This window comes from Acinonyx jubatus, chromosome A3 (genome assembly GCF_027475565.1).
Source record: "Acinonyx jubatus isolate Ajub_Pintada_27869175 chromosome A3, VMU_Ajub_asm_v1.0, whole genome shotgun sequence".
Taxonomy (NCBI): Eukaryota; Metazoa; Chordata; class Mammalia; order Carnivora; family Felidae; genus Acinonyx; species Acinonyx jubatus.
Genome location: NC_069388.1, coordinates 99,505,817 through 99,518,256, shown reverse-complemented (window position 1 = coordinate 99,518,256; position 12,440 = coordinate 99,505,817). Strand labels below are relative to the sequence as shown.

At 46.8% G+C, this 12,440-nt stretch overlaps 1 protein-coding gene across 3 annotated transcripts in view; it reads right to left on the bottom strand.

The window, feature by feature from the left end:
* Positions 1-263: 263 nt before the first annotated feature.
* Positions 264-12,440, bottom strand: part of SMYD1 (SET and MYND domain containing 1) — a 47,896-nt gene continuing 35,719 nt past the window's right edge. For all 3 annotated transcript variants that reach the window (XM_053200877.1, XM_015075785.3, XM_015075786.3), the window contains 5 exons: positions 10,931-11,120; positions 5,802-5,894; positions 3,497-3,660; positions 2,064-2,232; positions 264-762 (listed from right to left, as the gene is read on the bottom strand). In XM_053200877.1, coding sequence (XP_053056852.1) covers positions 604-762; positions 2,064-2,232; positions 3,497-3,660; positions 5,802-5,894; positions 10,931-11,120 — 775 coding nt within the window. In that variant the 3' untranslated portion in view covers positions 264-603. The remainder of the gene's footprint in view (positions 763-2,063; positions 2,233-3,496; positions 3,661-5,801; positions 5,895-10,930; positions 11,121-12,440) is intronic.

The window sequence follows — 12,440 nt, the reverse complement described above, 5'->3', positions numbered from 1 at the left end:
ACATCATCCATCCTAGTCGGACAAGACCTGAGTATTCCAGACCATGAGTAAGACCAGCAGTCCCTGAGATACCTGCACAGGTGGGTCAGCAGTCACCTGAGACTCCTGGCACCTGCCACCCTCTCAGCTCAAATATCATCTCCTCCATGACACTCCTCCCAATGAATGCATGTGTGCACTCACACGCACACACGCATGCGCGCACACACACACACACACACACACACACACCAGCCACATGCCCTCCACTGCACCCCCCCATATAGTTTATCATTGCATTTATTATTATACTGTGCTTTAATTGTTTACATTTTGGCTGCCCAGCTACATTTGAAGCCTCTTTATCCCTTGGGTCTACCACCCAATAAATATTTACAGGATAAATTGGGCGAGGCTGGGCTGGGCTGGGGTAGAGTTCAACTGAATCGAACTGAGTTTAAATGAACCAAAATGAACTTAGGAACATAAAGCAGTATACACCCACAGCAACAAGCGTGAACATGACCCCGACTTCCTCATCAAGGGTCTTCCCAGAAACCTACCACCTCCAGAACGTCTCCCCAGGTCCCCAGCCACGGTGCCCCTCCCCCACCAGACCGGTCCTCATTGCTTCTTATGGAACAGAGCCGGGGCTGGCTCATTGCTGGGCTCTGCCATGACCTGCATGGGCTGGTTGTTCAGGGCGGCCTCACGCATCTTGTGGTACATGAACTCGTTCTGGCGGAACATGCGCAGCTCCATCTCCGTCTGCATCCGCATGGCCTGTGGGACATAAATACACGATAAACGGTGATGACAGGTCACCAGGACGTATTGGCCTCTGACCTACCTTCGCCCTTTTGGAAAGGGCAGACAATGGGGTAAATGACTCCCAGACACTGAGATTCAGCTGTTCCCACTCAGAGGACACACAGATACACACACACACACACACACACACACACACACACACACACACACACATCCTCTGGGGGCTTGAAGTCCTGGGAGTGGGCTCGGTTTGCTAGGGAGAGGGAGGCAGACCCCTAAGAAAGTACCTTGAGGGATTGTTCACAGCAGAGAATGCTTGTTCACAGGAACTGACAAGTGGGGATTGGGTTTGAACCCTGGATCCTGCACATAGGTCCCAACTAACACTGTGGGACCTTAGGCAAATGACACCTCCTTTCAGACCTCAGTTTCCTCACACATAAAGTGGGTGAGATTCCTTCATATGTCACAATGGAACAAGAAGATTACAGTATGTGATGCATAGAAAAGCCCCTATGCTCCCATATTTCCATGCAAGAAACATTTACCAAGGGCCAGGCATCATTGAGGCACTAAGGATACAGCAGTGAAGAAGGCAGAGCCTTTGGCAAACTTAATATACTATACGTAAAGTTAGTTTTCTCAGACATTTTATGACACTGAAGTCTGTCCTCTTTCCCTGTACCATACTGAATGAGGACCGTCCTTTGAACCCTGTCACCCTCAAATAAACCAGCTCTTCCAAACACAAAGGAAACCCCAGCTATTAAGACCAGGCCATTTGCTAGGCACTGTTCTGAGTGCTTTTTACACATTAACTCACTGAACCCTTATCACAACCCTATCCTTTCTCTCCATTTTACTGATGAGGAGACTGGGGCCCACACATTCCACGTTTGCACTCACACAGCTAGAAAGTGGTAAAGCTGGAGTTCAGTCTCAGCAGCCTGATTCCAGGGCCTATGCTCCCCAGCTCTGCTCTATGCGGCACAAATTCTAATGTACCTGGCTGCACACATACTGCTGGTTAGGCTTTCCCAGTCCACGCTTGGAGCATATCAGGGTTCAAACCTCAGCTTTGCCATCCACTCACTATGTGACCAGAGACAGGTTAATCCCCTTCCCGGGGCCTCAGTTTGCTCAGATGTAAAACAAGGGGGGTGGTGAACTAAAGCAGTTCTGAATTCCCTTCTGCTCCAGCAGGCAATCTATGGGACTCCCCAAATGCAGAGTCCAGAACTCTGGGGTCTGCAGCTCCCATCCTTAGAGAGCTCAGACCAGACAAGGACGCCCATCTCTGAGATGCTACTTGCCTCTAAGTCCTTGGTGATTGGGTGGGAGGGTCCATGTGTCACCAGGAGAATGGCATAGGCTTTGCAGATCATCCCGTGCCCCACCTCAATGTTCCCAGCATGCCAGTTGGTCAGCCCTGCCCGCATCACGGCCATGCCCAGCTGGGCATTGTTGGGGTGGTAGAGCTTCCTGTGGGGGCATAGCAAATAATTGTACAAATCATCCCAACCTTCCTGAGAGGTGCACGGTATTTGACAGCTCACCATGTACCCTCATTGATTCAGTCCATCTGCTCTCCCATCAGCACCATGAGGCATCTACAGCCCATTGGGCAGGGCCTGAGCCACAGAGAAGGTGGGCAGTGACCAAACACACCGAATGGTGAGGCTGTGAGAGCTGAGACTCTGACCTGGGTCACTAAGGCAAGTCCTCATGGGGAAATGGAGTCAGGATTGGACTCTGAACTCGAGGACAGGAGGCTGGGAGCTCTCAGGAGCACCCCAGACTTCTCCCTGCAAAGTAGACATTCAGGGGAATAAAAATAAGTTGAATGTCCTTTCTGGGACAGAACTGTATTCTCACCTCCTTGGCACGGTCCTAACAGAGCTTCCTTTTAGCATATTGTACAGTCTTCCTGGCTTTTGTTTATGAGGAACATTCTCTCCAAAAAAAATGTACCTTCTTATGCCAACATACTCATTTGGTCAAAGATACAAATTCACATGCCAATGTGGACATGGAAGGCAAGAGAAAGACATTGGCAGAGGGAAGGCAGGAACTGTGCATTTTCTAATTTATAAGCAAGGATGGCTAACACCTTTTTTTTTTCTTTAATAAAAGAAAGGTCACAGGGTTGCCTGTGCTGACTGCCAGGGGGAAATCCTTTCGAAGCACTTAAAAGCAAGCTGAACTTAGCCGTAAGAAAACCAAACGCAGAAGGAGCCACCCAAGTGGTAGATGTGCTAGAGGATTTGGGAAAGACCAGGGATGACCCATAGGTATCATCTCAGGTACTAACTCTGATCATTCGGTCAGGACCACTCAGAGCACCATGGTAAAAAGACTCAGTTGTAAAGATAAAAAGGACTGGGCCACCTGGGTGGCTCAGTCAGTTAAGCAGCCAACTCTTGATCTCGGTTCAGGTCATAATCTCACAGTTTGTAAGTTCGAGCCCCGCATCAAGCTCTGCTCTGACAGTGCAGAGCCTGCTTGGGATTCTCTCTCTCTCTCTCTCTCTCTCTGCCCCTCCCCAATTCATGCGAACACACATGCTTTCTCTCTCTCTCTCTCTCAAAATAAGATAAATAAACTTAAAGATAAAGAGGACCATGGTCGATTACTGATGCCTCCCGTGGGTGCAGGAGGGAGAGACAGCAATATGGGTGCCATCTTTGCCATCCCTGGAACAGACACTTTTCCAGGAGACTTTCTGAGACCCAGCATTGTCACCTACATATAGCCATCCACCATCCTCCTGGCGTAGTGCGAGGCCTCCTCAAAGGCCTGGAGGTAGGAGAGGACCTCCGAAACAGTGCTCAGCATCCGCAGCGTGTAGAGGTTGGTGTCGGCAAACACTGGCTCCTGCTTCTGCAGGCACTCCCGGCACAATTTCACAACCTGGAGGAGACACAGGACCTGTCCGTGACCACGGCACCGCAGCATGCACTTAGCTCATATATCGGGGCACCACGATGACACTAGACATTCATTCTTTTAAGGCCGAGGAAATGGCTGACAGAGGTGCAGGAGCACCAGTCTGTGATCTGAATAGCAAAATGGCCCTATTTGGCTACGATGCAGGGATGGAAAGGGTGACAGTGGGAGATATGGCTGACATATGACAAAAATGAGTTTTAATAATCAGTAGGTAGCAGAGAGTTATGAAAGACAGAGAGAGAGAGAGAGAGAGATTGACTGATTGATTGATTGATTGACTCTTACAATAATGCAATGAGATAGGTACTACTAACATTCCCGTTTTACCAGAGGAGGAAACTGAAGCACAGAAAGGGTTAAGTGCTTTGCCGAAGTCATGCAGGTGGTAAAACATGGAGCAAGAATTCAAACTAAGCAGCCGGGCTTTATCTGAACCACCATTCCTGGGACTCTCCACCCTGGTTGGGCTCTGGAATTACCTGGAGACATTTTTAAAAACAGCAGTGTCTGGACCCTACCCCAGATCAATTGAAAGCAAATATCTGGGGGACGGACCCTGGCAACTGTAGGGTATATAAGCTCCTGGGTGGTCCTTATGCACAGAGAGTTTGGACAATCATTCCCCGATGGAAGCATACAAGATGAGCTGGCAGAAAGGGAGGCTCCCAGGAGGCTGGGAGACCCACCAGGAGGATGTCACCTTGGTTCTGGTAAGGAATAAGATGGGCCTGACCCCAGTGAGCTTGGAGTCAGGCTTTTCTGACTGATTCCTGTGTCCACATGGGCTTGGGTTGCATCCTACAAAGTCAGATGGTCTCTAGATTTTAGTTGTTCATTGTTCCCCCTTCACTTGCCGCTGTCATGGGAGAAATGTCACACAATTCCTTCCATCTCAAATGAGCAGAAACTAATTTTGCTCTGAGACTCTCCCAGAGTCCCATGGGTGGGGGGTGTGACCAACTGTGGACTGACCATCAATCCATCCTGAAGACAATCCTCTTAACCCCACGGGGCCAGTGTCCAGGTCTACACCTGGTCCTGTTAGGTTTGAATGGAAGGGGAGAAATGAGAAGTCAGAAGATTGGAACCAGCGGAGCCCTCCTGATTGCTTCAGCTCCTACGTCGTGCCTCTGACATAGGTTTTCCACATTGTACAGTAACACCCTGCTGGCGTGCCTGTCTCCCCACCCATGAGAACTCCTGGGAGACAAGGAGCATGTCTTGCGTTGGTCACCCCACCAGTAAGGGCTCACAAATGTGCAATGAATGAGTAAATGAAGAGGATGAAAATAAAGGAGAAGCAGGTGGAAATGAAAACAAATTCATCTCTCACTGCCATGCCTTGGTGGCTTCCAAACCCAGCTACATGCCTGGGTTGTTGAAAGAGCCTGGGGGAAAGACACTGATTCACAGTCACTGTGTTCTGTTGCAGATTTGACAAATCATATCTTAGGGGGCAAGACACGGGAATCTGCATTTCCAACAAGCTGCCCAGGTAAATCTGATGCAAGTACTCTGCAGGTCAGTGTGTGGCAGTGGGTCTCCATTTTGGGTGCACATTGGAATCACTTGAGAGTTTTAAAAATCCTGACATCTGGGTTTTACCCCCAAAGAGATTTGGGTGAAAATGTCCTGGGTCGGAGCCTGAGCATCAGGAGTTTTCCACGATTCTAGTGTACATCCAGTTGACAATTCCTGCTGCTTCGAGAGCCAGGGCTGAATGCTCAGTTGGTAGAGACTGGAAACTGTAGCCAGGACATGCATTCAATTATGAAAAAGCAGGCGACCCACTGCCATTTCCATTTCTCCACCTCTGATGCCAACCTGAGATATCACAGACCCCCCAGGGACATTTGCCAGGCTGCCTGTGCTCTCCTCAGACCCAGTTTCAGTCGGTTGAGCAATCACTGAGAACATATCCCCAAGAGATGCTAAATAAAGGCTTAAGGGCAAGAAGAGTCATGGTGCAAACCAAGGGCTATCCTCCAGAAAAACAACCTGCTGGGTAGCCTCCTCATCTCCACCCCTCCCCATGTCCCTCCCATACTAGAGAATCTTTCTGCCCTCTTCCCCACCCCATCCCTATAAAAATGAATTCTTACCTCATGGTATAAACCCTCAGAGCGAGCCTTGTCAATTTTTTCCAGTGTATCCTTGGACAACTGTATCATTTCCTTTACCGCTTCCTGAGAGGGCTGGGAAAAAAGGAACATTGAGTTAGAGACCCCCTCACAAAGCAACCCATTGCATCTTTGAATAGCTGCCATCTTTGACATTCAATGTAGGACAAGATTAACGCTTTCCTCATTCTGAATGCTTCATTTCCATAAATGCTGCTCAAGATCCCTATAGCTTTTCCAGCTCCCTCATCATGCTTCTGACTCACATGCATTTTCGACTGACCAAGCCCCAGCACCTTGCTGCCAGACAATTGTTCCCCACCTGGTGCTCATGCCTGGGTTTTGGAACCCCAGTGCAGAATCTGACATTCTCATTCTATCACCCAAAATATCTTCCATTATTTGTCTTTACTTCAAGTCAACCACGTGTTCTACAGGTAATGCCCTCGCATTTTAGTCTTCACACAAGTCATGGATTTAAATACTGACTGGCACAGGACTGAGGACAGAAGCTTACGGCTTAACCAAAAAATCGTGCTCCAGTTTGCCATTGAGCTCATTATAGAAGGGACTTGTGGTTGTGGGCATTCAAACCCTTCCAAAGTATCTTTGCACCCAGTTCATATTTCTTTGTCTTGACCAAATTATATCATGAGAGAATTTGTCAGCTGTCTCTGTGAAATCTAGACTCATCAGGTTTACTGCATTTGCCTACATGGTCCAGTGATCTTATTTTTCAAAAACCAAGGTTTGATATTTCAGGCAAGGAGGCACCATAATTAAAAGCCCACGAGGGCATCATAATTTTGAATAAGAAGTGCCAAACTTCTCAGTGTCCAAAGAAAAAGTTTACTTGCTGGGCTCATCCATATCAGAAACTCTTTTCCGGAATACAAAAATAAGAATTTTTTTCTTTTCCTTTTTTTTTTTTTTTTTTTTTTGCCTACACAAATCTGATAAAACTTTTTTCCAAAATGAAAAAAAACTTTGTTATTTATTCCGACCATAAAAATGATATATAGAAGTTGTAAAAAAAAAAAAACAAAAAACAAAACTAAAACACGTGAAAAAAGCATGGAGAAAAAACAGAAATCCTTGGAATCCACCCAAAGATGAACATAGCATTTTGAGGAACACTTTCCAATGCATATATACAGGGATAATATTTAAAATATTTAACAACTGGTACAGGAAAGGCACTAACCAATCAGAACAGACACTGACCATAAGCAGCCATACATTTATACGGCCTTAGCAGTATATCCTGGCTGAACTGCCTGTACATGTGCACATGCGTGTGTGTATATGCCAACAGCACCAAATATTTCTTCTAATTGGAATAGTATCAGATTTCCGTCTATAGTCTGTTTCTTTCACTCAGTAGGTTATGGATATTTTCCCATGTCAATATAAAAATACAGCACCATGCTTAATAATTATAGACTTTTCCACTATATAAAGCCAGAATAATTTATTCAACCAGTTTTCCAATTTTTTCACTGTAAGGAATTGGGTCCAATGGCTCCATTTCGATTTGCTGCTTACGTTGTTTTGTGAGATCATGACCTTCACCAAACCACCAAAAAGTAACAAGAGGATGGGCATCTGTTCCCATAAAAATACAGTCCCTTCATAGATGGAGATCAGGATCTTCCCTTGGTCTCCCAGCTGTCCTGAGCCAGTTCTATACTGAGTATCCACCTTGCAGTATGAGAGGCCCTGGCCAGGACAGCTTGCTTCAGGGTCAGGATCTTCTAAGGAATGACCTTTGTATTTATTCTTCTACGCACTGCACTTCGGCTTCCGCAGAGTTCTTAACTAAAGTGTTAGTTAACTAACACTACGGTTTTGACTACCCTCATTTCCTTCTGCATCTGGCCTCCCTGGAATCCTTCTGCATCTCTGGGGTCTTGCGTGGCCTGACGCCAACAAGTGTTGCATCTACCAGTGCTGTGATTTCTGCTCACAGGCCTCACTCCTGACCCAACCTTTGTCTTGATCTTTGATGTGGCTCAGATTTCTGGCTTCTGGCTACCCTCTAGCCCCAGAGTACTTCTTCGCCTTCTGTTAACTCGGATCGTGTCTTGGTTCCAGACAGGTCATTTAAGTGCATATCTGCTTTCCTAAACTCATTTGAATCAAGCACATAAGTAAGAGGGGGTCTATGTCTCATCTGGTTGGGCAGAGTTCTGTAACTGGTAGTCCAGAGGTGTACCACCAATCTGTCAAACCTAGATTTTTCCTTTCATCCATTGCTTGTTGCTCAAATAATGGCTCATTGAAGCACTTGTAGTTTATGAGCACTAATCTGTAATCTATAGTAAGTTCCATCATCTTTAAAACTCAAAACTCATAGTGAATCTTCTGGAGAAATCAGGGTAGAGCTGGAGAATACCAAGTGGTCAGGTATTAATAAAAGTCTTGTTCAATTTGATGCTGTAAGGAAGAGTGTTACTTCAAGCTTTGGAAGTGAATCAAATTTGCTCAAGGAGGCAGCTGCCAAGATTCTCAAAACAACCTGGCTAGTAGGTTGTTAATTGCATGTGCAACATGTGATAAAGCTATTCTGAGAAAGGAAATAGGGCTGTTCCATTTGGCTCCACTTTTCAGAGTAAAGGCAGGAAAGCAGGATCTGCAGATAGGATTTTAGGAACCCTGCAGAGAGAGACTCTCCTCCCCAGAAATACAAAATAAATAGAAAACCAGGAGGACAAGAGTAAGGAGCTGGAGCAGAGGGAAACGTCAGTGGAAGAGGAGCCAGAGGAAGAGGAGGAGGAAGACTAGGAGGAAGGGGAGAAGTCAGAAGATGGGGAGGAATCATCAGAAGGGAAGGACCAACTGGAGTGGGAGGAGCCAGAAGTAGAAGAGAAGAGGGAAAGAGGGATACTGGTTCCCCAACGTTGAAAAACTGGCATATTCCTATCGTGAAAACCAAGGGTGAGAACTGAGGAGACAGAAAAAGAAAAACCTAAGCAATCCAAACAAGGAGGGCCCAAAGCTATAGTTGAGGGGAATGTTAAACATTTTGGTGTTATTTTTGCATTTTGTAAATATTTGGTTTTGACTTTAAAAAAAAATTTTTTTTTCAACGTTTATTTATTTTTGGGATAAAGAGAGACAGAGCATGAACGGGGGAGGGGCAGAGAGAGAGGGAGACACAGAATCGGAAACAGGCTCCAGGCTCTGAGCCATCAGCCCAGAGCCTGACGCGGGGCTCGAACTCACGGACCGTGAGATCGTGACCTGGCTGAAGTCGGACGCTTAACCGACTGCGCCACCCAGGCGCCCCTGGTTTTGACTTTTATCCAGGTTAACATACACACATATATTAACGAGTTAACACATACATATATTAAGGAGTCAGGAGGGATTCTGATGCGAATCAAAAGTTTGAGGAGGAGTCACAAAGCCTGGATTACTGGATAGGGCTTATCAGGCTGAGATAACACATTATAAACGCATTTAAAGAAAAGCACCTTTGACAACCACATAGATAGGATAAGCTTGAAAAAGCTGCTAACAGTGCAACTCCTTTTTTACAGATGAGGACACTGGCTCAAAAGGAAGATGCTTGGCCACACTCAGAAATATTCAGTGTCATAGCCCGAACTCTTAACACTGGCCTCCTGGCTCATTTTCCAGCATTCTTTCTACTACATTATAATGGCCTTGAATTTGCCTTAGGATGCACTGCTTTTTAAAAAATTATACTCAATATTTGGGGCACTTGGGTGGCTCAGTTGCTTAAGCGTTCGACTCTTGATTTTGGCTCAGGTCATGATCTCATGACTTGTGAGATCGAGCCCTACACTCGCTGACAGTGCAGAGCCTGCTTGGGATTCTCTCTCTCCCTTTCTCTCTGCCTCTCCCCTGCTCTCTCTCTCTCTCTCTCAAAATAAATAAGCATTTAAAAAAATAAAAATAGGTTAAACTCAATTTTTTTCTGATGAATTTTTTTGGTTGACTAATTTTGGTTTGGGTTACTTTTATTTTGTTTATTTATTTTCATAGAGAAACCAAATTTTACATAAAAACAATAGAAAGCTTTTGCTTTGAATCCAGGTAGGTTCAAGCAGAAATCATCAATCTTTTATATCAAGAGAGACGCCAACTCTGCAATTCCACACTGGAAGACGTGGGCATATCGTCACCAGCTGGTAGCAGCATATCTCAAGTAAAGAGAGGAGAACCAAGAGCCACATATTGCGTGGTTGTATTCCTAGCCAGGAGCCTTCATTCCTAGGTCTCTTTATCTGAGGTCTTGACCTCTGGAGGCCTCCTTCCAGAGGAGGAGGAGGGAACCTTGAAGATTCTCTCCCCCACTCCAACTTGGTACCCAGTACTTTTCTACCCTTAGCCCTTCCCCCACAGCTTCTTCCACCCTCTCCCCATCTCAGGTCCATAAAACTGCTGAACCCCTTTGGCTGAGCCCCTCAGCAGGGAGAAGACCCCCACCTGACCCTCCACCTGTGCACTTTTCCATGGGGGAAAATGGAACAAGAGGAGTCCAGTTTTAGCCTTTTGTTTCTACCATTGCTGGGCTCTCTCCCAGCTCAGCCAAGCTCCTGAAATCCCCCTCAGGAATCCTTTAGCTGCTTGGTGGTCTCACCAGCAACCAGGCAGCAAGCAATTCAGGATTTAAGCACATTACCCAATCTCTACATTGCCCATTTCCATGGGACTAGGAATATCTTTGTGATAACCAGGCAAATGATCTCTTTGCCCATCTGGTCTCAATATATGAAACTCTCAGCATTACTTAACTAGCAAAAGGGCACAGAGAAGAACTAAAATTTACTCAGTGTCCACTCTGTATGCCACTCCCTTTACATTTATCACTTTGTTCAGTCCCCACAGTAACCCCTTCTGGTGGGTGCCATCATTCCTATTTTACAGATGAGAACACTGAGCAACTTCACCAACGCAAACACCTGGCAAGCGGTGGCCCCAGGACGCTAGCTGGGACCTTTCCTCTATGTCCTGTCCACCACCCCACAGCACCTTTCTAATAGTCACAGGCTGGTTCTCTGCACGGATGAGCTGTGAAATCCACCCTTGCTGGCTCCCAGAGAAGATGGTCGCAGACACCCCAGGAGCAGGACTACAAGTACCTTCGGGTCATCTTTCACCCCCAGAAAGAGGTCATCCTTCAGCTTTTTTTGGCAGTGCTCACACGTGCAGTCAAAGTAGTACTGCTTCTTCAGCTGCCTCTTGCGCTCCTCACTGACGTTAAGGAAGTCGATATAGGATACGGTCAGCTCCTCTCCTTCTGAGATCTTGCCCAGGGCCCGGAGCTCAATTCTGGACAAGGTAGAGGAAAGAGTAAATCAAATACAGGGCTCTCAGAGTGGGGTCTCTGCTCTCCAAGGTCTCAGGGAGTTGAGTCTTAAAGATAACTCCCACTAGCACTCCAAGAAAACTCCCAATCCCACCCCCACCCCCAAAGGACCCAAAGGACAATTTTCTGGATAATTCTGCTCTACACATTATAACAATCAAATCTGCTCCATTCAGTTAATTGCTCTGAAATCCAATTAAATGGATTCCCAGGAGAGGGCTGGGCACAGTCACAAAGCCATACGTAGCTTCCTCGCCTGCAATTATCCCTGTACATTTAGCTACTGGATGCCTGCAACAAAGGAAGGGAGAAATAATAAGGTAAACATTCCAAATAGGAGAAGACTCAACAGTTGCCTCTGCTTAGTTTAGAGACTACTCTTTTGAAAGTACGTACATTCAGTTACCCACAATTGTGGCCTGTTCTGGGTTCAACATTAAGCCCTCCCTCACCTACCCCTCAGTCCACTGGTTCTGGTCTACGTTATGGAAAGAGACAGGCCTGGAGATCACTGATGACGAATAAACAAAGGCTGGCTCTGTTAGCCTGCTGCATTGTTCATTTTGTATTTACCGGGGGGGACGCGGGTTTTGGTTGAAGGTAGGTAGCAACAGCAGATGGCATTTCAATCCCCTTCCAGCCTAGACCTGACCCTCTCATTACCTACAGCACTACCACCTTACCAGGTAACAGATACAGAAGGTGCTGAGGACAAAAGCCCACTCACTGCAGAGCTGACATCCAGCTAAGCCAAACAAGCAGAGCAGCTCGTGGGCCTCTCAATCATGCACCCTCCGCCACAAGGCCAGGAGCTACAGAGAACAACCGGGGAACCCCGCAAGCTGGCTGCCTAGCTGTGCTCTTGTGTCCCCCCAGGATCTTCTCACTGCCCAGTGGGAAGCCATCACCCAGAGAGTGGGTGGCAGGACACAGAGGGCTGGGGAGAACATCTGCAGACAGGTCTGTGTTTATTTCCGCTACCTCCCAGAGAGGCTGAGTCAGACACCATGTGACCGGCAGCCCCTTCCACACACTCTGAGGTGGCAACCAGGTGAGTAACCACTGACTGGAAGTGACAGGCATGTCCAAGTATCTTAGGTGACCACTTAAGGTAAAAAAGCCTTCTCCCAAATCGGGGTACCCTGACATGCCAAATAAACGTGATAATATATACAAACAATTCAGAGGGAGCCTGGCAAAGTCTCAGTGCCTGTTCATGGGCCCATGGGACCCCTTTCTTTTCTCCCCACCCCAATTTTTGGCAGCAGCTGTCCTGCCATGGT